The 23,001-nt window shown below is 38.8% G+C and overlaps 1 protein-coding gene across 2 annotated transcripts in view; it reads left to right on the top strand.

Annotated features, from left to right (window-relative positions):
- The window catches only part of CHRM2 (cholinergic receptor muscarinic 2), an 85,361-nt gene extending 63,594 nt beyond the window's left edge, over positions 1-21,767 (top strand). For both annotated transcript variants that reach the window (XM_021551948.3, XM_031507956.2), the window contains one exon: positions 16,487-21,767. In XM_021551948.3, coding sequence (XP_021407623.1) covers positions 16,526-17,923 — 1,398 coding nt within the window. In that variant the 5' untranslated portion in view covers positions 16,487-16,525 and the 3' untranslated portion in view covers positions 17,924-21,767. The remainder of the gene's footprint in view (positions 1-16,486) is intronic.
- Positions 21,768-23,001: the final 1,234 nt, after the last annotated feature.

Genomic DNA, 23,001 nt, shown 5'->3' with positions numbered 1-23,001 from the left:
TTTGGATATATGGTCTGCTCTCAAACTACTTTCCAAGATGAACAAAAGCATTTTTTTAAAAAATTAGAAGTCTCTACATTAGAGATAATTCTGATCTGCTGGACACAGTCATCCCTGGACATACCCTCTGTTTCATGGCTGATGGGAAATAAGGAAATAGCCAAAGCAATTATCTGCTGGAATGAGAGCCACTGCCGCTGAAGTGGTAAAAATCAGGGCAGAAAGCAATGTGAGTAGGAGGAGGAAACACCATGTTTATCCTAGTGGTGATTTGTTGCACTATGATATGAAATATGACACATTCACACAAGATGTAAAAGAGAGAAAAGAGAGGAAGTTTATTCTTGACCTTGCAATATATAGAATTTTAAAAGTGACAGTGGATTAGAGGATTAAATTGTTACCTCTCTAACTACACTGGTCAAACAGTTTATCAATTCTCTCTTCTCACAAAGAAGAATGTAAAACAATCATTATTTACATGAACATGAGTGAGAAATTCTAGTAGAAATATGTTAACATTAGAAGTATAGAAAACTTTTAGAAGAACTTTAAAACTTTCAAAAGAACAGAGTGACAGTGATTCTTATCCTCAGCTTTGCAGGCAGAGCCCAGCTGCCATAGGGAATATTGCATCACTTCAGCCACCCTGTGCGGGTTCGGTGACTGAACTGAAAGAACCAATCTTCTGTCCAAGAGTTTTCTAAGAAATTTCCTGTGGTCTCCATTGATTTTTTTTCTGAGAGCGAGAAATATAGAGAGCTTTTTGCTTTCCTTTTACACAGAGAGAGCTTTAATTAATGGCCTTTGTGTTAAACTGCTAGATGTGGCCACCTGTGGTATCTTGAGGTTATTCACGTTTGTGTTTTTAAATGTTGGGTCTAAGCCACCCAGGGATTTTACAGCAGAGGGAAATATTCAGTTGCCTGGAAGCTTTTCTATTACCTTAAACTATAGGAGTGGCTTCAGAAAAGTCTGAGTCTTGTACTAATGTTTCTACTACAGGAAATTTTTTTTAGGAGGTAGGAGGGCAAATGTGAGGGAGTTCAACTTGTTTTGCTGTTATTTACTTGTACTTTTTTCTTATTCACTTAAGGGACAAGACTTGAGTAAAAATGGTGATGACTTATGTCTATTTTATTTTGTTCACTTGAACAAAAAGTTTGAACATTTGCCCATGGCAGTCATATACTTTCCTTCCTGTCCTCCAGTTTGTACTATGATGACCTTGTCTTTGTGAGGGCTTCCTCCAACTCATCTCATCCCATGACATCCCAGTAGCTCTTCTCCCTGCACCTTCTCCTAGAATTTTAATTTCCAATTTATAAAGGAAACCTGTTAGCCACGTCTCCTCCATAGAATAGATGAATTAAAAAAAAAGGTATTTTATTCCTCAGTTGTTCTGCTGATTATGAAAATCCTCATAGGACAGTTCCTATGCTCTTTTTTTATGATGATTCTGCTAGTCTCTGCTGTTTACAAAGTCCTTTAATCAGTTAAGGTTCCATGTTACTTTATGAACTTACAATAGTTGTAAGCATTTGGACATAAACAGGATGGGTAAACTGCAGCAGGTGCTTAAAAGTAGGGGAGCACTGTCCAGCAAATCCTCCAATCATGAACCCAATGTTATACTTTGCAGATTTGGGTTTTTTTCAAATATATATGCCAATAACCTGGCAACAGTCACAGCCCCAGATAGTTCTGCATGACCCTGTGCTAAGGAGAGAGAAGAGAAATATTGTCCTTCAGGAAAAGGAAATGCTTGGTAGGGCACTCCAATGTTGCAAACGGGTACTGAAGACAGAGCTTTTTCCTAAGTGATGAATAGCAAGGGTGATCCCAGGACAGTTTACAGCAGAAAAGACCAAAATATGATTCTGGATCTAATAAAACAATGAACTAGGACTAGTCCCCAGACACCAATCCTGTTTTTTGCCTATTTCATAGAAAAGTCATGAGCCTACTAAAAGCAACAGAAAATTTGCCATTGGAATACACAGGGCTTTTGAACTATTGATCTTTTTTCAGAGTAATTTACCATGAGATTTCAGGCTCTGAAATTGGAGTGTGGATGAGTAATAACACTGGTACAGTGGAGCCCTGCTCTCAGCAATCTCTAAAGTCAGGATTCCAGGGCCAATGCTGGTGTGTGGAATTTCACAACTCAATCCATAAACTCTCCATATCCTCCCAGTGATTGCTGTTTTCACGAGCAGTCTGCTGTTTAATTAATTCTAAACCTGCACAAAAGTAGCATGTTTGCAGAGCAGATGAAGCGAATCTAGCACAAGCAAATATTATCTGTGTATTTTTGTCATGGATAGCTCTGTTAGCTACAGAGGGAGCTCAGATTAATTCTGTGAATCTCAAAACCAAACAATATGGAGAAGAGATATAAACACACTGTACATTCAATGGGTGTGCACTTTCTGCACTTTCTACAGAAACACTGGTTATTGTTGATTAGCACATATATAATTTTGATAATATTGGATTTTTCTTTGTCTGATATTCACAGTTCTGTCCAAACCCCTCATGCACATGATGACAAGAAAAGCAGATAAAGAGGAAAAAATGCAATGCAGATCAAGCATATTGAGAAATATATTAAAAAAGAATGAAAAAGATACGAAATAACAAAACTACAATTGAGCATAAATATATATTCTATACATACACACATAGAGAAAGAGAGATTATACTTTAAAGGCTTTATGAGCTTTTTATTTTCTATCTGTTGCAGAATAGACCCATTTTCAGGATGCAGGAAAAATGATTACTTCTGAGTTTGCTGGAGTAGTTGCAATCACTCTTGGTGATATAACACTTCTTGGATAAAAATAGGAGGACAAAACGAAAAAGAAATATCAAAGGTGAAGCATTAAACCACTTGACCTTCCCCGCCATTAACAGTTCTACCTTTGCCAGTTTGCTTATGTGTCCAAACAACTTCATGTATTTTCTTTTCAGAGAAAAATATCAAATTTTTGTCACTTCCTGCATAGAGCCTTGAAAAACCAAAACTTCTGGTTCACTTACCCAAATTCACTACATAAGCTTTACTTTTATCCTGACCCTAACAAACACAGGTAGAATGAACCACTTCCGGACCACAAAAGTACAATGTGCATCACAAGATTCAGAATTAGAAGCTAGGAAATGTATGACTTTTTCCTCTTTTTACTACATTATCTTTCTTCTCAGCCAGATGCCAGAACAAGCTGCATCACTATTTACTTGCTCTCAAACATTACCCTGTGCGGTGGTGTGTCTTTTATTTAATTTGATATTTGTTCAATATCTGTTCCCCCCCATCCCTAATCTCCTCCTCTCCCCAGTTGTCAATCTTCCCTAGCTATTCCCTAACCCCCTCCTCTCCAAGTTGTCAATCCTCTCTTTCCCTGGAACCTTCCCTGTCATTCCCTTCTAGCCCCCTCCCCTGCTTCCAGAGCATTCCCTGTCTATTTAGTGAGGCTCAACACCCTAATGCTTATTTTGTGTTATTCCACTCCCCTGCTTCCCCTGATAGGTTTGTGATATGTTAGTTCTGCCCCAAACTCCTCCCTTGCTATTCCCTTATTGGTTACTGTTCCTACACCCGTCTTCCTGAGTTCTTGTATAAAACCTTTGTTCCTCCTCCCAAGGGGGTCTTGGGGCTCACTGAATAAAACCACCCTGCTCCCCCACAAATTTGCCCATTTTTTCTACAAGATGAAGGAGGGAACCATCCTCTGGTACCATTTGTTGTATTGCGGTCAGCTCCTCTCTCCGCGGTACCCCGAGCGGTGCCAGGCTGGGTGGCGAGGGAAGAGAACGGGCGGCCGCTCCCCCTGGGAAGCTCTGCTGTCCCAGTTGGTGGTGCGGGAACAGACTTGGGGGTGAACAGGATGGTTTTATTCAGTGAGCCCCAAGACCCCCTTGGGAGGAGGAACAAAGGTTTTATACAAGAACTCAGGAGGCAGGGTATAGGAACAGCAACCAATAAGGGAATAGCAGGGCAGGAGTTTAGGGCAGGACTAACATATCACAAACCTATCAGGGGAAGGTGGGGCGTGGAATAACACAAAATAAGCAATAGGGTTTCGAGCCTCACTAAATAGACAGGGAATGCTCTGGAAGCAGGGGAGGGAGCTAGGAGGAATGACAGGGAAGGTTCCAGGGAAAGGGGCAGGGAAAGGGAGGATTGACAACTTGGAGAGGAGGGGGTTAGGGGAGAGCTAGGGAATACTGACAGCTGGGGAGAGGAGGAGATTAGGGATGGGGGGGAACAGATATTGAACAAATATCAAATTAAATAAAAGATACACCACCGCAACCCTGTTTCCCAGTATTGAAAGAACAGGAAGTATCACAAGTCATGTGCTGCAGGGTCATGACAAATCTGCTAGAATACCTGAAACACAAATTTCTGTTTCTGTTTGAAGTCCATGTGTATTTACATGGGAGTTGAAGTCATATTGACTCTGTTTTTTACAAGACAAATTGCATCAGATTCTCACTACCTGCTGTAGAGAACCAACCCCCCAGAATCTTTACCTATGAAAATTACAAGGCAGCAAGAAGCAGTTCTTCCAGAGAAAGTGTAAGAGTTCAGCCTTCTTAATCTCTCTGCCATACCTGTATTTGAAAATAGCTATGAACTGTGTTCTTATGTTCAGTTATAACCGAATTGTGCAGAGGTATGAGATATAAATTTAGTAAATCACAAAATCCATTTTTCTTCTTACCAGATATAATTAAAATATATGTGAATACCATCTTTTGGATGCTTGATGCTCTTTGCAAAGGCGATGCAATACAAATGTGCTATCATTGAAATGCTTTTGGTGGGGTTAAGGAGAAAGCACACTATCCCTTGAATTAAAAGGTCTGAGATCTACAAACCTTACACAATTAGGAAGAGAATAAATGCCTGTCACTGGCAGGGTGGGTTGCATAGCATTTGTTTAGGAGGACCAGAATCATTATGAGTAGATTCAAAATTATGAAAGATCTCTGTAAAGAAAAATTACATTTTTAAATGCTCATTTACAAAGCAGTAAATGCACAGAAGCATATAATTAAATTTAAAGGGCATTTTCCAACCATAACATTAGAAAGACTAAGAGGTTAAGCATTAACCTGACTGTAAATCCCTCCACTATGTCTTTCTACAAATGAGTGTCTTCATTTTAATTGTTTGATGTTGTTCAGTGCCTCAGACTTTCAATGGGATTGCATTGCATAGCACAACAGATCAAGAGCAGAGCAACAAACAGATCCAAACTAATTAAAAACTAAAAAAACACTAATCCTACTTTAATATAGTTTTATACATACTAAAAAAACCAAAACCCCCAAAAAAATGCTTTAGAAATTTCATGAAAGACATTCAGGACTTTATATATGTGGAGGACACTGATGTTGTAGATAACATGTTTAAAGCCTTAAATGTGTTGAATTTAGAACTGAAGCTCATTTACACTAAGAAACAAGAAAATGTCATGATAATGATTTGCTTACAGCCTGAAAGGGCACCACCAGCCCTCAGAGATTTTTCTGTTTACTCTGTGACTGGGTCTGCAGCAGGGAGCAGTAGTGCTTTAGCATGTGCTACTGCTGAAAGGTCTAAAATGAAAAATTGGGGGTCGCTGTCTTGGACATCAGTCCAGCTTGACCCAAAGAGCCTACTTAGAGAATGGAAAGTCATTTGCCTGCTCTTTGGCAAGCCCACTCTAAGATGAAAGCATCACACAGCTGTTTTCTTCCTCAGTGACAGGTTTTGGGGGTTTTTTGTGGTTTTTGTAAAGTAAGAAAGGAAAAATAACCCACTGAGAAGCAGTTATACCAAAACATCTTAAGCCTGTTATATCATGAACAGAAAAAAAGGGACAAGCAGACACTCTTTTTCTTTTTTTTTATCTTTCTCCCTTTTTTCCCTGCAAACATTTCCTTTCAGCTGTCCCTTTGAAGTCCCAGGCTTACAGCGTGAGTGACTGAGAGCAAGGAGCTGTGAAATGCACCTTTGAGCCACAGAGCTCTCAAAGAGTATCACAAGGCGTGTAGGAGCGGGGGAACACAACAGCTGCAAATCAGTGTGGTCTCACTGAGGCTTTGTGCAGCCTCTGACTCCAAGAGCTGCAGAGAGCCACAGATTTCAGCAGGGAAAATCACCTCCCATCTTCATGCCACCTTCCCACCTGGGTTATCTCACTTCCACTCTGGGCAGTGACTGTGTTGGTGTGACCAGCTTATGAGGAAATAGTTGAGCATACCTAAATACACTGGAATTTCTGATTATGAAACAAGACTATAACTTTTTGAAAAAATAATTTCTATCCTCTTCTTTGAAGAGGTTATGTAGGCCAAGTCTCAGTAAATGGCAGTGGATTTGAGAACTTAAATGTTTGAATGACAATTGAGGTGAGATTTCAGAACTTCAAGTCACTTCAGTGTTTCCACAATACTGTTCAAAGTGCAAGGCTGGAAGAAATGTTACCCTATCTCTCTGTGGGCAGGTACTGAAACTAGGGTCAGTGAGGAATTTTGACTGAAAGCAGGGATTAAGGGGTGACAATTTGAAGACCCCATGTCTGTATTCACTCTTGCAGAACTTTTTTTCCTGCCTTCTTCTAATCAACTTCTTTATTTTTCACACCTCAGTCTTGTCCTATTTTTCTCATTCACATTCATCCAATTTATTTTTTTGTTTTGCCCACACCTCCTTCTATGTCTTTCTCTAGGTATGTTCTTGTGCTCTTCAAATAGGTTTGTGCAGTGTGGAGGCACGTTGCAATGCAGCAATCACTGCTGAGTGGTTCTGCTGCTGTTGCATGGCACAGTGGGAGGGATTTAATCTCCAACATGACACTTCAGGGACACTGCAGATTGATGAAGGAGATTGTTCCCTAGGTGCACTGCTAGACACTATTCCTATTTAGATTTAAGTTTACTTCCTGTAAGTTTGCTTCACCATGAAGTCCCAATTTAAAGAGTTGTTATGTAAAGATGGGTTTAGGTTCAGAGAAGTGGACCACTGCAGAAGAATAGGGTAAAGTGAGACCTCAGAAAATGAAATATATTAGTCAGTAGTCTTTTTGTCCTTAGACATGTGTGCTGTGGGAAGGTGGTCTGAGATGTGGAAGCAGAAACAGGAAACTTGCAGACAGTAACAGATAAGTCTACCAAAGTAGGGCAGAGAGTAATGCACAGCATAACTGTGGAATTTCAGGACTGTAATAAAAAGAGTTTGAGATCCTCAACACCAAAAATGGGAGAGAACTGACTTCATCAGCAGGCCAAGTCATTATACCAGAAGTTGTGATGAAGCTGACATGGTGCTTCTGCCACAATGTAAAAGAGGTTCCCATGTGGTAAAATACAATGACACAGTTTCTGAATTTCAGAAACAACCTCTTTCTCTCTTTCAATTAAAAACCATCTTTGCCATAGACTGGAATGTGCAAGGGACATCAAATATATTCATCACTATCACTCTCTGGAAATTTTGTATTACACAGACTTCATTGCTAAAGTAACAAAGTGAGTTTGTGAAGTTTGCAGATCTGTGCACAGAGTAATGGCTTGCTCTTCTCCATCCTGTGCTAGTAAATGCCCCCCTGGCTTTTAATTTTTTTATCTTCAAATAATCAAATTTGTCCTTTCTTTAACCCTATATATCAAATGTTCCCATTATTTTATTTTGGTCAATATTCAAGAGTGGTCAAAGTCTGATGTGAACAGACTTAATGTCTCTAAAAACCAAAACCTGCAGAGAGCTTGAGAGTATTTGCTTATGAATTTTAGTCTACCTGGAGCAGTGATGATGAATATAATTTTTAGAGAAGGTACAGTGTCAGATACAAGTCCCTCAGTTTCCTGTTATTAAGTTTAGCTTGCTAAACATTATATTACTTTTTAACAGAGGCTTCTTTTAAAGGCATGGTGAATTAGTGCAAAGCTAAGGTATTTTACCTTGCTAAGAGTAGCTGCAGAATGCTAGGACCAATATCTGGACCCATGCATCAGAGCCAAATTTAGACACAGATTCGTTAGACCTGTAATGAAGTCAAAACACAATTAGTCTGTAGCTATAGTCTATGTAATTAAAGTTCATAGCAGTCATATAGTGAAGCACAGCACAGTCAGAGACTTAGGGACACTATCCTTATGCAGTAGCTATGAAAAACTGCTAAATAAAACTCTCCTTTCTTTGGCAAGGACTACGTGATCTTTGAGGTTCTCTGTTCTCTGTGCAGACCCACAGTAAATAATCATAGTTGCAATCAACATATTTATAATTAGCTGTAGCAAAAACTTCATTTTAGATTTTTAAATGTTTTTATGGGTATTTTGTTAGGCATTGCCTCTCTTTCCATCTTTCACAAACTTTTCTCAGACTGCAGAATGAGTTTGAAAATATAGATTCTGGTTTGGAAATTTAGGTATCACTGCTTTCTGGTAAGGAAAAGACCTAATTAAGTTCCTTCAGTATTTCACGATCACTGTTTCAAATGCAGTCTACAGTAATACAGGCATAAAAAAAATTTAGCTGCCCTCTCAGAAACAAGTTTGAACTTCTCTTCAATATATCCTTGCAAAGAATCTGAGCCATTCCCTGTAATATCTGAGTCATCATTCTTTCCTGTGCTTCTAATCTACATCTCTAGGTAAGATGTAAAGTAAGATGGAAGATGTCTAAAAATCCCCAGAATTTATGGACACAGAAGAGCAGACTAGATTTTCAAGCTCTTGAGAATTTCCTGTAAGACTGACCATGATGGTGTTTAAAAGGATATTAAAAGCATTTTCTGAGTAAAAATATAAGGTACTTTCCAAAGCAGATTTGAGGATTATCTGATAGATCTTTGTGAGTGAATAAGAAAATCCCATGCAAAAGCCAGGTACTTAGACCATTTACAACCTAGAGAAAAGGAAAGATTTTCTTTAGCTTCAGTAACAGTCTCCATGGGCTCTCATATGTTAATATTCCTGTCAGAAGCCCTACTCTGACTCTGTCTGAAGAGTAGAGTGAGAGTCTCCATGGGTTTATTCATGATCCCAAATGGACTTCTTATGTCTTGGAGGGATTCTCAGATATTCACAGAAATATCACAGAATTATTTTTGGACTCACTGGCAGGTTGAGGGGGTTAATCCATGGTTCCTTGAGAGACCCTTCCTCTAATGTACTGCAGTTCTCTGGATTTTTCTCATGACCAATATTCCTACAGACTCTTAAAGAAATAGAAATAATTTAAGCCAGGAAAGACTAGAAAGACTGGGTTGGGGTTTTTTTGGGGGGGGTTGTTTTGTGGGTTTGTTTTTTTTTGGTTTCTTTTGTGTAGGAGGGTTGGTTGTTTGGTTGTTGGTTTGGTTTGAGGATTTTTTTTCAGGTCTGCTTGTACATTAAGTTGGTTTCAGTCAGCCTCTCACCAGTCATCCCTCTCCTCTCACCAGCTTCACTGCTTGTCAGTCAGGGACTTTGAGTAGCTCTCATAAGGTTTTTGTATTTAACAGCACAGGTGTTATGGGTGATCTGAGGATAATGAAGTGCTGTGCCTCCAATTTGTGCTGGGCTGCAGAGGGACTACTTAACTCTCACCACGCTTTTCCTACAGAAGATATATCCTTGAACCTAATGATCTTCAATTCAATCTGAGCAGAAACTTAAATAACTCTTCTGCTGAGGCAACTTTTCTCATGGCTGAGGATAGGTATCATTTTAGTCTGAGTTCTAGTACAACTATTTTAACTAAAGTGCTTGAAGAAGATAGTTATAGTCAGATAAAACTTGTTTGGTTAATCAATGTGAGAAGCTTCAGTCAACTTCTAACAGTGGTGCAGCAAAGGCAGAAAGGAGAAGTCACTTACTAAAATCTGTCACTTTAATGTCCCTTTTCTCTCTCCTATAACCTCTACTAGCAGAAAAATTATGCTTTAGGTGCACTGATGAAATGTGTATGTGGTATGAGCTAGTCTCCAGTTTTTACCTTTTGATGACATCATCCACACTTCGAACCCATTTATGATGTTCTGTGAAACAACATTTTGATTTGGGTCATGCCCAAATTGACGACAAAATGATGGTGGTTGCAGTGAATAAACTCAGGCCTAAGCACATGTTTCTGTGCACTGGCTGCCCCAGTCTAACTAGATCACAGAATATTCTGATTTGGAAGGACCCACAAGGATCACCAAGTCCAACTATTAAGTGAATGGCCCTTCCAGGGATCAAAACCAGAGCTGTGGTGTTATTAGAACCATGCTCTGACTGACAGAGCTCATCCCAGGTCATACACCTCTTCATCCAGACTGCTTGCTCCAGGAATATTTAACTGTAATGTCTTCAGATTTTCATCAAATTATATCTCTGCTCATTAATTAGAATAAAATTTAAATGGCAATAAAATGTGGATCTCCTCTGCCAGAGAGTTAAAAATTTTTACAAATATTTTTAAGCCATTCTATTACTGGAAAGGACTGTTTTATGTGGCAGCTGCTTATCTGTGCCTCTAGATGGAGATGCTACCCATTTAACACAGCCCTCTAGAGAAAACTATGAGATGCTTCCATTTTGCCTTTCATACTCCAAAGACTAAATTTTAAATTTTTTTCTCTGATTTCTGGATTATAAATTTTTATTTTGATCTTAGCAAATAGGCATATTTCACACTTTACCTGAAAAAAGTAACAAAACATAAACAATGCTCTTCTAGCTTTCAACAGGAAGAGCATTCCTAACTATTTACTTTGCCTGAAATGTAATGCTAAAACCTTCTGCTTTGCAATTGCCATTCTGAAAACTCCCTCTACTGTGTAAGCACCTCTAACAAGCTGAGGTGCACAGGATTGCAGGTGGGACTCAGAAGGAGTGACATGGACCATTGTATTCAGTCACTTTATCATATGGATAAATCTCATGGTTTCACAAGAACAGAGAGAAAAACCTTCCATAACTTCATCAAGAGAATTTGTTATTTTCTCACTAGTTTTGGAACAAGGTTTTTTTATTATAATCCTATCAAGAATGAGGCATGTGAATAAGAGTATCTTCTCTACTCCAGGAGGTAAAAATCCCGGTTTTTTTTGGTTTTTTTTTTTTTTTTTTATTTGGCTCAAAACTAGTTAGATTGAACCATGTGTATTAAGCATATTTTTCAGGTTGGCCCAATGCAGTAGGATGCAGAGTTTAGCTTGTAATGGTATCAGCTGCCCAAAGACAGAATGCAAATTCTCTCTTGATAACACAGGTCCCAAATAAAGAAAAATATATCTGCAGTTAAACCTATACTAACAGAAAGGTAATATTTCATGTGCCTTAGTACCAGTGGGTGACTACTATAACAGTAGTAATAGTAATAATAGTATCAATATATTAGGAATAATTTATTATCTGATCTTTGAGGAAAAACAACCTTTTTTATTTTTATTTATTTCCTGAAACTAGAGAGATTATTGTTTGGTTGGTTTTGGGTTTTTTTTTTTTTACTATGCTGTCTATACTTCTACTTGTGTCATATTTAATATCAACATGTTTGGCTTATGACACTATATTTACTTCTATATAGTTTTTCTATATTTCTTTCTATACAGTTTTAGACTGCAAGAGCCACAGTGTGCAAGATGTAGTTAACAGCACAAATCTGTTTGCAGTGCACAAAAAGCAATGCACAAATCCTCAGACCCTAACGTGCCCTGAGGCAGCAGCTTTGGTGCCAGCATTGACACCTACTCATGTACAGTCCCCTGCTGCTTTTGGGGGAATATTTTCATTCTGCCTTGTTTCAATTGCTGTTTGTGGCACACTCTTGGTTTGCTTTTTTAATATTTTCTGACTCTGATCTACTTCTTGTTTCAAGATCTGTGCAGAAATTTTTAATTTTTGCCCTTAGGTATCTTTCACAATTAGAAGGGGAAAAGTAGATCCAAAGAGGTCCACAAGATATCTTTTTTGTAGGACATGTGTTGTTTGAGATAAACAAAAGTGCATGAAAAAGAAAAAGAACAACAGACCACACCTAGCCAGTAACATTTAGCAAAGCTGTTTCTAGTTTCAAAAGGCATGCAGAAGATAGTTCATATGGTGAAGATTTTAGTCTTCAGGTGTTTGGGTATTTTCTGAAATGTGTTTTTACCAAAAGTAAAGACTATAAATGTATTTTCTCTTAAAGTCTGCAGTAAATTCTGGCTAACAGACCTAGGATATTTGTCATAGATTAAGGGATTTTGCTTCTCTCTTTTTGTTTTCACACTGTGAGTTTAAAATGGTACCAGGAAGAAATTTAGAATCAAAATCAATTGATCTTGGGAAAAAAATCATTTCAGGAAAAAAAGATTCCACTATTGCTACAGCAAACATCAAATCTATTTTACATACGTTTGGTCTGAAGAGGAACTAGGTCAAAAAAAAAAAGTTAAAGTGTATTTCATTCTGCTTGAGACTTAGATGTGCCCTCAGAATGGCAATGCACATACATTCTTGGGTAATCCTGTTTAAATCACAAATATAATTTTCAGGCACTGATCATTTGTTGCCTCTTTCATGTCTTGACCTTTATATGGTTTCAGAGAATTCAAAGAAGACATTAAATCCTTACCAAATTTAACTTGTCAATATGCACAATACAGAAGAATAGTTTGTCTAATAAACTCTGACAGGCATGATGTATCAGCCATTTTTTTCAATATACCAAATATTTCTGTAGTGTTTTGTGGCAGATGTTGGAGATATATTTTAAATTTAAAATTACAATGTTTGCTACAAGATTTGCCTGCACTAAATGGATGTGTTCCTGTCAGGATAAGTGGAAAGCAGAACTCAGCAGGATCCAATGCTTAAGTATGCCCCAGCTCTGCCCTAAACTGTTGCCCAGTCAATAGAAGGGAATAATTTTCAGTACTGTGAGTTCTTTACAGGGAGGAACTACTGCACTGGGAATGTTTCCCAAGTGCATATCAACTATCAAACAATGAATTCATTTATATGTGGATTTCTTGGCTTTGGACATTTTCTGTGCAGGGATTATGATGTTTCCACTCCAAAAAGTCATATATATTTTGAAATATATTTCAGAAAATTATCTTGGTTGCTTTTAAGGTCACAAGAGACATTCCTTGCCTTTTCTGGGTATTCTCTGTTTAGCAAGAATGCACTTAGTATAGAAGGATGAATTATGGTAGCCCACGGGATTCAGTGCCATATTGTGCAACTCACACAAATACCCATGGGCTTGCAGAGGAGAGCTGTGTTTGTTCAAGAATAAGATCTGGTATTTCTCACACAGGAGGTCATGTTACCTTAAAATGCCTCTGCCTTGTAGGTCTGCCTGATGAATAACATCTGCTCCCATAACAACTGTCCCTGCAGCAGGAGAGATGGGCTCTGTGGCAAGACAAAAACAAAAGTAGTCCTTACAAGCAGGCACGATGAGAAACAGAACCCTCTCTGTGCACCTGATTCCAGCCCTGCTGCAGCCCACAGGAAGGAGCCCAGAGGATTGCAGGGGCTCTGGGGTTAGGAGGGGCACGCAGCCCTACCTCTGCATGTGGAATTTTAGTACTCTGAGCAGTGACCATGCATCATATTTGTCTCTCCAGCCCTACACTCTCTCATCAACATACATTGCAAAATATGCTTCACTTCACAATCACGCTGATGAAGGCAAAGGGAGGTTTTTACTGGAGCTGGTGACAGCAGATGTTTCCCTGTACCTCAGAAAGCTGGAACTGCCCTCGTAATTTGCAATCCAGAGTTACTAGCCTTCTTAAGGGCCGGAAAGTTTTGTGCAAAAAGAGGGAAAGAGACTCTTTTGCTTTGCTTCCATTCATATTAACACCATGAAATCCTATTCCTAGAAAGTAAGATTAGTTTTTAACTTTCATCCATCTCCTTGCATCCTATAGATTCCCATAAAATCAGGGAAATTGTTACTGGATTACCAATATTTCCAGTGAAAGTGGGTAAAAATTTCACCTGAAAAGACTCGGGAATAAAGTCAGCTGGGAAATGGCAATTTGGTTTCACAAGCTTCAAGTTTTTAAAATTAATTTTTTTCTTCAGTGGAATGAAATCAGAAATTCTGAACAGTTTTTCAAAAATATATTGTAGAGAAAAACTTGTTTCCTTATAACAAAGCGTAATTTTTTCATCTCTAATCCACTCTCACTGATTTCCATTTTGCTCCCCCACTCACTTTCTGTCACCAGAAGTAGATGCAGAGCACCAGATCATGAACCTTCTTCAGCTGATTTTTTTTTTTTTAATCACTACATCACTATGCATGATTTTGCTTCTTCATTAGAAATGCATTCTGTCAAGAATGCTCATAAACAACTCTGCTTGGGAGAAATTCTTAGCTTGTCCAAAAAATTGATGTCTTACACATCTAGCTGGATAACCAGATGCTCAGCTGTGAAGCTTTGGGAGAAAAATAGACTGGGAATTGCTGAAATGACAGTCCTATATATTAAAGGTGTCCCATCAATATTTTTGCACAGAGGAGAAATTCTGCTACATTCCACTCAGCCTATTCTTACTGTAAAAAGTACACACTTAACTAAAGCACTCCTTCATTTCGTTATCTTGAACCTGATCCCAAGGATTTTATTGTTGTACTGGTAAATAGATAGCAAAAAATAAATGTCTGCTGAGCCTTATGATCCTCTATTTATTCATGTTGCATGTTCCTCTATTTATTCATTGAAGTATTCACTTCAACATAGAATTGGTAAAAAAATTCTAGCTGTTTTTGATAGCAAAGGCAAATGCATGAGCCCCACCCTCTCTCTGCCAGTTGTATTTCTCTAAGTATAAATTTCAAGATTACAAAGTTTCCTCAGACAGAAAACCTTTCACCCTGGTTTAGCATTTTGACTTTTCCACAGAGACAGGCTTGCTTATTTTTCTGAGAGTTCAGAAGGGGTTTTGCCACTGTGCTGACATTTTGCATCACCTTCTCTCTTTTGCATCTGGAAAAAACGGGAAAAAAATAAAAAAGCACAGTACTGAAATGACAGTAAAAATGCATTGCTCCTTTGAAGTGACGTGGACTGCATATGTCTGTGCATCAGCAGGTTAGTCAGAGGAACCAGAGGAGAATTTTCTAATCCCTGTTGTATAGAGGAGCTGTACACAGATACTTTTTTTGTCTTCCTTTGATTCCACCACCATGTTTAGAGACTCTTTCTTAAAGAAGTGATGCCTTATGTGCGAGGGGGGGGAAAGCAGAATATTGTCATTAGAAAAAAACCCTAACTTCCCTGTCACATCTGGCCTTCATGCTTCAATAATCCTTTGAGCACAGCTCATAAATAATGAGCACTCACATGCTGTACAATTCCAGTGCATTCTATTGACTTCCAGGGGATACACAAAAAGATAGAATATATCCTGAAGGCAAAAGCACGCTGTTTTCTTAGTCTTCTAGCAAATGTGTATCACTAGCAATTTAATTACTATTTATTGAGCACTGCCAGTAGAGTATAAGGGGCACAAAAATAATTGCTATGTGTAAATAGAACTGATTTTTATTTGTTTCTTTATTTAGCATTACCCTGCTATCTATGTCAGACCTTTTGTTTTAGCTTTATGTGATACAGATTAAAAATATTGTGATTTGAAAAATAATAGGAAAAGTGCAGTCAAGCAAGCATCAAAAGATAATACCATGTTTTAAAAAAACCTGAACAAACAACTATGCCTTATCCAGGTACAAATACTCAAAAGTAAGTAAAAAATAACTTTCATCTTACTGAAATTGGAAAAAAAAAATATATTTGCATCTAACTAAATAGGCAAATGATCTACTGAGGTGAGTTTAGAAATTCTGTTAACTTCAACAGACTCAACCTCTTTTGTTTATTGACAGATGAATTAGTTTAATGAAGTGCCAAAACCTTTGTGTTGCCTAAAAAAAAGAAATGCTGGGTAAGAAAACTGGGGGGAGTTATGGTAAAAAACCTGTTCCCTAAACCTCACAGAAACATGCCCAGGTGGAAAATGAAAGAAAAACAGAAGCAGAGATCTCCTTCCCATTATCTGCCTCTCAGTAGATTACAGCTTCACTTTGGGTTATAAGAAGGACACCCTCCAGTCCAGACCTTTTATTTGGAATAGGGTTTGAAATGAGCAAAGAGAACAATTTTGTTAGCAGGAAAGAAAATAATATGCAGGTTCAGTTCCAAAATATTATTGACTTGAACTAATATTCAAGTCAATATTAGTTTTAAAAAAACAAAAAAAAGAAAAATGCATCTGAGAACTTAAAACTGTAGTTTTGGGTCCAGATGTGTACCTTTCTCACATATTTAGAGCTAGCCTATTGTTCTGTTATTCCTAAACTGCACACTGTAAAGTGTTTCCTTTGACCAAAGCTGACTGTTTTTTTTCTGAATACATCTTCTAGCTGAGAACATTTGCCAAGTCAGTTTTTTTGGGATCCATTCCTTAAAGGCAAAGGGGCTAACTTCCTGATGGTGTCTGTTTTCTTTTCTTTCCTCTGCAGGTTTAAGTTGTAACTGGGTATCTTGTTATCAGAAGCAAAATGAATAACTCAACGTACTTAAACTCTTCCTCTGAAAATGTGATGGCCTTGGAGAGCCGCTATAAGACTGTCGAGGTGGTGTTCATTGTCCTGGTAGCAGGGTCTCTCAGCCTGGTCACCATAATTGGAAACATCCTGGTCATGGTGTCAATCAAAGTCAACAGGCACCTTCAGACTGTCAACAATTATTTCCTGTTCAGCCTGGCCTGCGCTGACTTGATCATTGGCATCTTTTCCATGAACCTGTACACCCTCTACACTGTGATAGGCTACTGGCCCTTGGGGCCCGTGGTGTGTGACCTCTGGCTGGCTCTTGACTACGTGGTCAGCAACGCCTCTGTAATGAACCTGCTCATCATCAGCTTTGACAGGTACTTCTGTGTCACCAAGCCCCTGACGTATCCCGTGAAGCGGACCACGAAGATGGCCGGCATGATGATCGCAGCCGCCTGGGTGCTGTCCTTCATCCTCTGGGCCCCTGCAATTCTCTTCTGGCAATTCATTGTGGGAGGAAGGACTGTCCCAGATGGGGACTGCTACATCCAGTTTTTTTCCAACCCTGCTGTCACTTTTGGCACTGCCATTGCAGCCTTCTATTTGCCTGTTATCATCATGACTGTCCTTTACTGGCAAATCTCTCGAGCCAGTAAGAGTCGGATAAAGAAAGGAAAAAAGGAAGCCACCCAAAACCAAGAAACAGTTTCCCCCAGCCTTGTCCAAGGTAAAATAGTGAAACCAAACAATAACAATATCCCGACCAGCGGGGATGGTTTGGAGCACAGCAAAATTCAGAATGGAAAAACCAGTGAAGAGACTGTAACCAATAACTGTGTTCAAGGGGAGAAGGAGAGCTCCAATGACTCCACCTCCATCAGTGTGGTCGCTTCCAACTTGAAAGAGGATGAAGCTACCAAAGATGCCAGACAGGCTTCTGCCTCCCAAGACCATGTCAAAGCAGAGAACTCCAAGCTGACATGCATCAGGATAGTCACCAAATCCCAAAAGGGAGACTGCTGTGCCCCTACCAACACTACTGTCGAGATCATAGGCACGAACGGGGAGGAGAAACAGAATAGCGTAGCCCGGAAAATTGTCAAGATGACAAAGCAGCCAGCCAAAAAGAAACCACCCCCTTCTAGAGAGAAAAAGGTGACAAGGACGATTTTGGCCATCCTCCTGGCCTTCATCATCACCTGGACCCCATACAATGTGATGGTGCTCATCAACAGCTTCTGCACATCCTGCATCCCTGGCACCGTATGGACCCTCGGTTACTGGCTCTGTTACATCAACAGCACCGTCAACCCCGCCTGCTACGCGCTCTGCAATGCCACCTTCAAAAAGACCTTTAAGGACCTTCTTATGTGTCATTACAAGAATATAGGAGCTACAAGGTAAAAGTAATAATGAAAATAATTGTGGAAAGGGTGAAGGAGTTCCAAATTAAATTCAAAAAAGCCTCGATGCTATAGCACTTTATGCTCTTCTATGGAATGTGCAATCCAGGATGTTAGTGGAAATACTGATAAGGGGTATCAGCTGTACCCCTGAGGACTACGCTTTAAAACATTTTTTAATAAATTAAAATAAATCTTTAGGACACGGGGATGTTTGAGAAATTATTCAAGTATGAGGACTGGAGGCACAGTTCCTTACTTTCTGAGAGTATTCTGCAGAAGGGCTTTAAAGTCTATGATTTTTGGTCATTCTTTGTAAAATACTTGTTCTTTCATTCTCTTTTTCTTTTTCTTCTTTTTTTTTTCTGTGTGTGTTTATTACATCTTCATCTAGGTAAAAAAAACCACCAATTTTAATAATAACTGTGTGGAAGGAGCATAGGAGTTTGGAAGATTATTGCATAATTTAAATCAATCATGGCTGAAATTTTCTAAAGCTCAAAGTTGTCTAAAGCTGTTTTGCCACTGTCATATAAGAAGCTTAATGTCAGGTAAATCATGACAAAAACTTTTTATGTTGTTTATGACACCACCATTTCCAAAACCACATCAGTTCTGAAAGTGTTCTTAGGCGCAACATGTAATCATTGTATGTCGTTCCAAGTCTGCTGCTTGCCCCATCCCAGGGGCTTTTGTTCTGTGACTACTTCATCATGTCAAGATCAAAATGAAAAGACGTGGTCTTGTCCAGATTGCTACATGCCAAGACTTCAGCATCCATGTAAACCAAAGCTTTTGAGACGATTTTGTTCACTTTGTTCGTCACATAACAACAACCTGAGGATTTATTTGTCTTTTACCTTCATCAGCCTTTTCTTCCTTTCTGTACCTTACTTGTCCAGAGCAAGACTGAATATTAAAAGAAGTTGTAAATTTAAAGGTTTCATCCAGTCAGCCACCATGATAGCCAAACAAAGGGTCTCAGCTGAAGAATAGAAACAAGATTATTACTAGAAAAATGAAAGGCTACATCCATTTAAACGTGGATGTAAAGATGAAGAGGTATATTGAAGCTTCACAGAATGAATAGTTAATATTAGATGACCATGCTCTTGACCTCTGAAAAGATGATTCTGTGATTAATTTATTGAGGAAAAGAATAAGATAGACTGACATACCCACCTGGATCAAGCTCTTCTAAACCCTTAGTGTGAAACTGAGGTCCTTTCTGGGTGCATCCTGCACAAGATGTTTGCTTTCTGGAAAAGATATTGGTCACATTGCCTTGTACTACCTGAGAGCCATATTTTGACTGTAAGCCAAGGGGTAACACTAATAAAAATACAGAGTGGGAAATTGTGACTATAGAAAAACAGATATTAAAATAGTCTTGATGGGAGTCTGGCAAGGCTGGAATGCAAATATTTTTTGCTACACTACACTAGGTGAAATTTAGATAATTTTTACCTGAAAAAGAATTTAGTATTCCAATATTTGATATTTACTGTAGCAAAATGAAACATTTTGTGGACAGGTCAGACAGTATCAGATTACTGAAAACAAAGATTGTCTGTGAGTTATGCATATTTTATTTATCTCCTTGCTAGTACCTCTAGCTTCCAGGCCTTAACAAAGGTAAATTTATATGTTTTCTTACCCAAAAAGAGCACGGATAGTGTCCTGAGGATTTCTTTTCTGGAGTGAAAGCCACCCATCACACAGGACACCAATTCATTTGGTTATTTCATGCTACAACTTCAGAGTATTCCAAAATGCACCTCAAAATAGCAGTTTCTGAGATTACAGTGAAACTAATCTTGCAGAATTAAGTTTTACATTTGACAAGCTTAATGGAACACAGTGTCAAAGCACTTTGGTATCATGACAATTTTCATGTTTTGCAGTACAAGTTCTCAGCAGAAAGTGAAAATGAGGAGGATTAAACTGCAGTAAATTAAGGCCACATTAAATTACGGATTAACATGTCTTAATATGAAGTCATTGAATTTATACCCCTAGTGGTTTCATCCTAATATAACTGTCTCTATACAGCCAAGGATCTAATTTTGCAACCCTCACTTGCCTTGAGGCATATCTACTATCACTGTTTTCATCTTCCTGCTTCTAAGGAAGAATAACTAAACGACAAAGTTTGCCAAAATGAGCACTGCTTGCTTTTTAAAGCTTCACTCACTAGGTTTATCTTGACAGGTCAAAGGAAGGACTTACACATTCCTAGGTTTTTCATTCTCTTACAATGTTCAAAAAATCCAGATAAAATCTCAAGATAAAATAAAATGTGTTCAATTTCTATATCTGACTTCTTTAGAAAAGTTTCGTAAAAAAGACACACCTGCTTCTTTCTTTCAGCAAGTGCTATGGGTATGGTACAGGTACTCAAATTGGGAAATAATGGTTGTATAACCATACTTCATCTTTTAACTCTGGTTTTCTGTCAGGTGTGCAAATCCCTTATTCTCACATTTGAAGCTATCACTTGCTCATAATGAATAACATCTAAGGACATTCCTATAGGTTAAGAAGTGCGACAGATAGATTTCAATTATACTCCTTCATCATGTGATATGATGACACTCAAAATACCACAGGAAGAAAAGTATTTTGGGGTTAGCATTCATGAAAAAAACAAGCAAAGGAAAAACATAATTTGAAGTTTTCTACCACTTTTCCCTAGCACTACCCTCACTTTTGATCTCAGAAGACAAGGTGCTTTGATTTGTGTTATAGTATATTTAAAAGGTTTGCAGGACACACAATCTCCTGTGTTTCCACCCTGTAAGTTTATGGTGCATTCACATTTGCAGACAATTAAAGAGTGTAAAAACAGATGACATAGTGCCCCTATGTATGAATCCACAGGCATGCAAACACACAACCCTACATGGTTTATATATACGAATAATAACCACCTGATATTCAAGATATTGCATGGAACCTTGTCTGCCTAGTGTGCATTGCCAGCTGCTGGGAGGTGTAGAGCCAAAACTTATTGTACTGTCTAGCCCCTCCTGAAGGCAGAGAAGAGGCAGAATGTGCCCTCAGATATTAGGAACCTCATGGGTCTTCAGCTGATTGTGGCTCAGTAAATCAAACATGTGCTAATGGTTCAGAACTCCAAAATAATTTGTTCTTGAATATCCTTTGAGCTTTCATGTCTCTCCTTTGTGTCCCAAACCACATTCACCAGGTTTCACTTCCCTCCTGAGTGATAGTTCTGCAAGATCTAGATGTCAGTCTTGAAGAGCAGCTCTCCCTGGGCAACTTCGGCTTCCCTCACTGTCACCTGCACCCTGTGGTCCCCAAGGCCCCAGGTGGCCCTGCTGGAGCTGCCTCATCTTCACCTTGGGCTTGGCCAGAGGATCCCAGAGGCACATCCACACCATGTGCTGCACTGGCCACTTCTGCTTCACACAGAAATCAAGCACACTGTGCAGGTGACTCATGAGAACAAAACAAAAAGAAAAGAAATCCCAAAACTGATAACCAACAACAACAAAAAAATTGCAGCTAGAACTTCTTGTCCCCTCAGTTTCTTCCTCTTTCATAATTTCCAGAAAGAGGCAGCCCACAGGAAATGATTTCTGTTGTCATGGGACAGTCCTACCTTCATGCTCCATGAAGAGAAGAGCAACCTGGAAATGCATCAATCCAGTGGGCAACTTTTCTAAGTATTAAAGATGTCTGTGGTCAAAGAGAAAGGAAGAAAAAGAAAAATAATGAAAGAAAAAGAAAGAGAAATAAAAAAATGGAAAAGGAAAAGGAAAAAAGAAAGAAAGAAAGCTGGAGCAATATTTAAAATCTGTATTCCAGTGAGAACAAAATCTAAGAAAACCTTGTCAGCCTTCTTTCTTTTTGAGATTTTCATTTGACTTATTAGGAATCATAGGATCTATTGAAAGATAGCAAAGTGTTTGAATGTTGCCTGTTGAAAGGAAGTCCAAAGACAACAAAGAAATCTATATAGGTCATATTGCTTACTCTTGCTTTCTTTTTTTTTTTTTTTTTTTTTTTTTGCTGTACAAAAGCTCAAGGGGATGGGAGGGCCCAAGTGAACCCCAGAGATCACTTGTTTGGCATACACAAAGCATGAAAGGGACAAAAGTGCTTAAATCTATCAGCCCTCAGTTTTATACTCTTCTGGTGGAGGAAAACACATTGACAAGAAGAGGTGCTTTCAAGAAGTGTGGCTATGGTGAAAACAGCCCACGCACCACTGAAGAAACCCTTGTAGTAGCCCAGCAGCTCCTGGCCTCCCATCCAGGGATAGGAGCAGGAGGACAGAGACTTCTTCTTGATTTTATCTCTTTATGGATTTGAATGTGCCCATTTGTCTGTGGGGCTTGCTAGCAAATTCACTGTCCCCTTCCCCAGTTTTGACTGATTTTGATCTCTGCTCTTCATTCCTACGAATGAGCCATTCCTCTGGCTGTCACCTGTCACCTCAGGACACTGCTCCCATTTTCTCCTGTGGTGCTGGGGAATTGAATTTTCCACATCTGCTGCCACTTCTATGCCCCAAAATTAATCATGGCAGTGGCCTAGCAGGACTGGATAGGTAAAGCATCCTGACAGCCAACCTGCTGCAACCTTGACATGAATGCAGCTTGGGGGCAGGAGTGCAGTAGAGCCATGTGATGTTTTTTCTCTCTCCCCTTAAAATACTTTGGAAAAATCTTTATTTTTTTATAAATTGTGGAGTTTTTGTGGGCAAGAATGTAAGGCTTTACATAAGAAAGGACAGAGAAACAAACTTTGACCCTGCGCATGGGGGGTGTTTGCTGACAGAGTTTGGAGTTTAATAGTCCCTGATGACAACAGTGCAAGTGGTAGAAATTAAGAGGCTTAAAAGAAATTAGCTTTTCTTTCACTACAGACACAAGATTTCTACATAATATTGCTTTTTCAGTTCTGGTATGTTATAAAATGCTCTAGTTAAGGAATCTTTCTTTTAAAGTTTAAAGAGAACCTTGCCTTGATGGAACCTCAGAGATGGTCTTTCATTTTCTGCAGCCTCTCTTCTCTGCCTGTTTTTCCTGTTTTGCCACAGTTTTGCCAAAA

Source organism: Lonchura striata, chromosome 5, assembly GCF_046129695.1.
Source record: "Lonchura striata isolate bLonStr1 chromosome 5, bLonStr1.mat, whole genome shotgun sequence".
NCBI lineage: Eukaryota > Metazoa > Chordata > Aves > Passeriformes > Estrildidae > Lonchura > Lonchura striata.
This window is presented reverse-complemented; position numbering and strand designations above follow the sequence as displayed.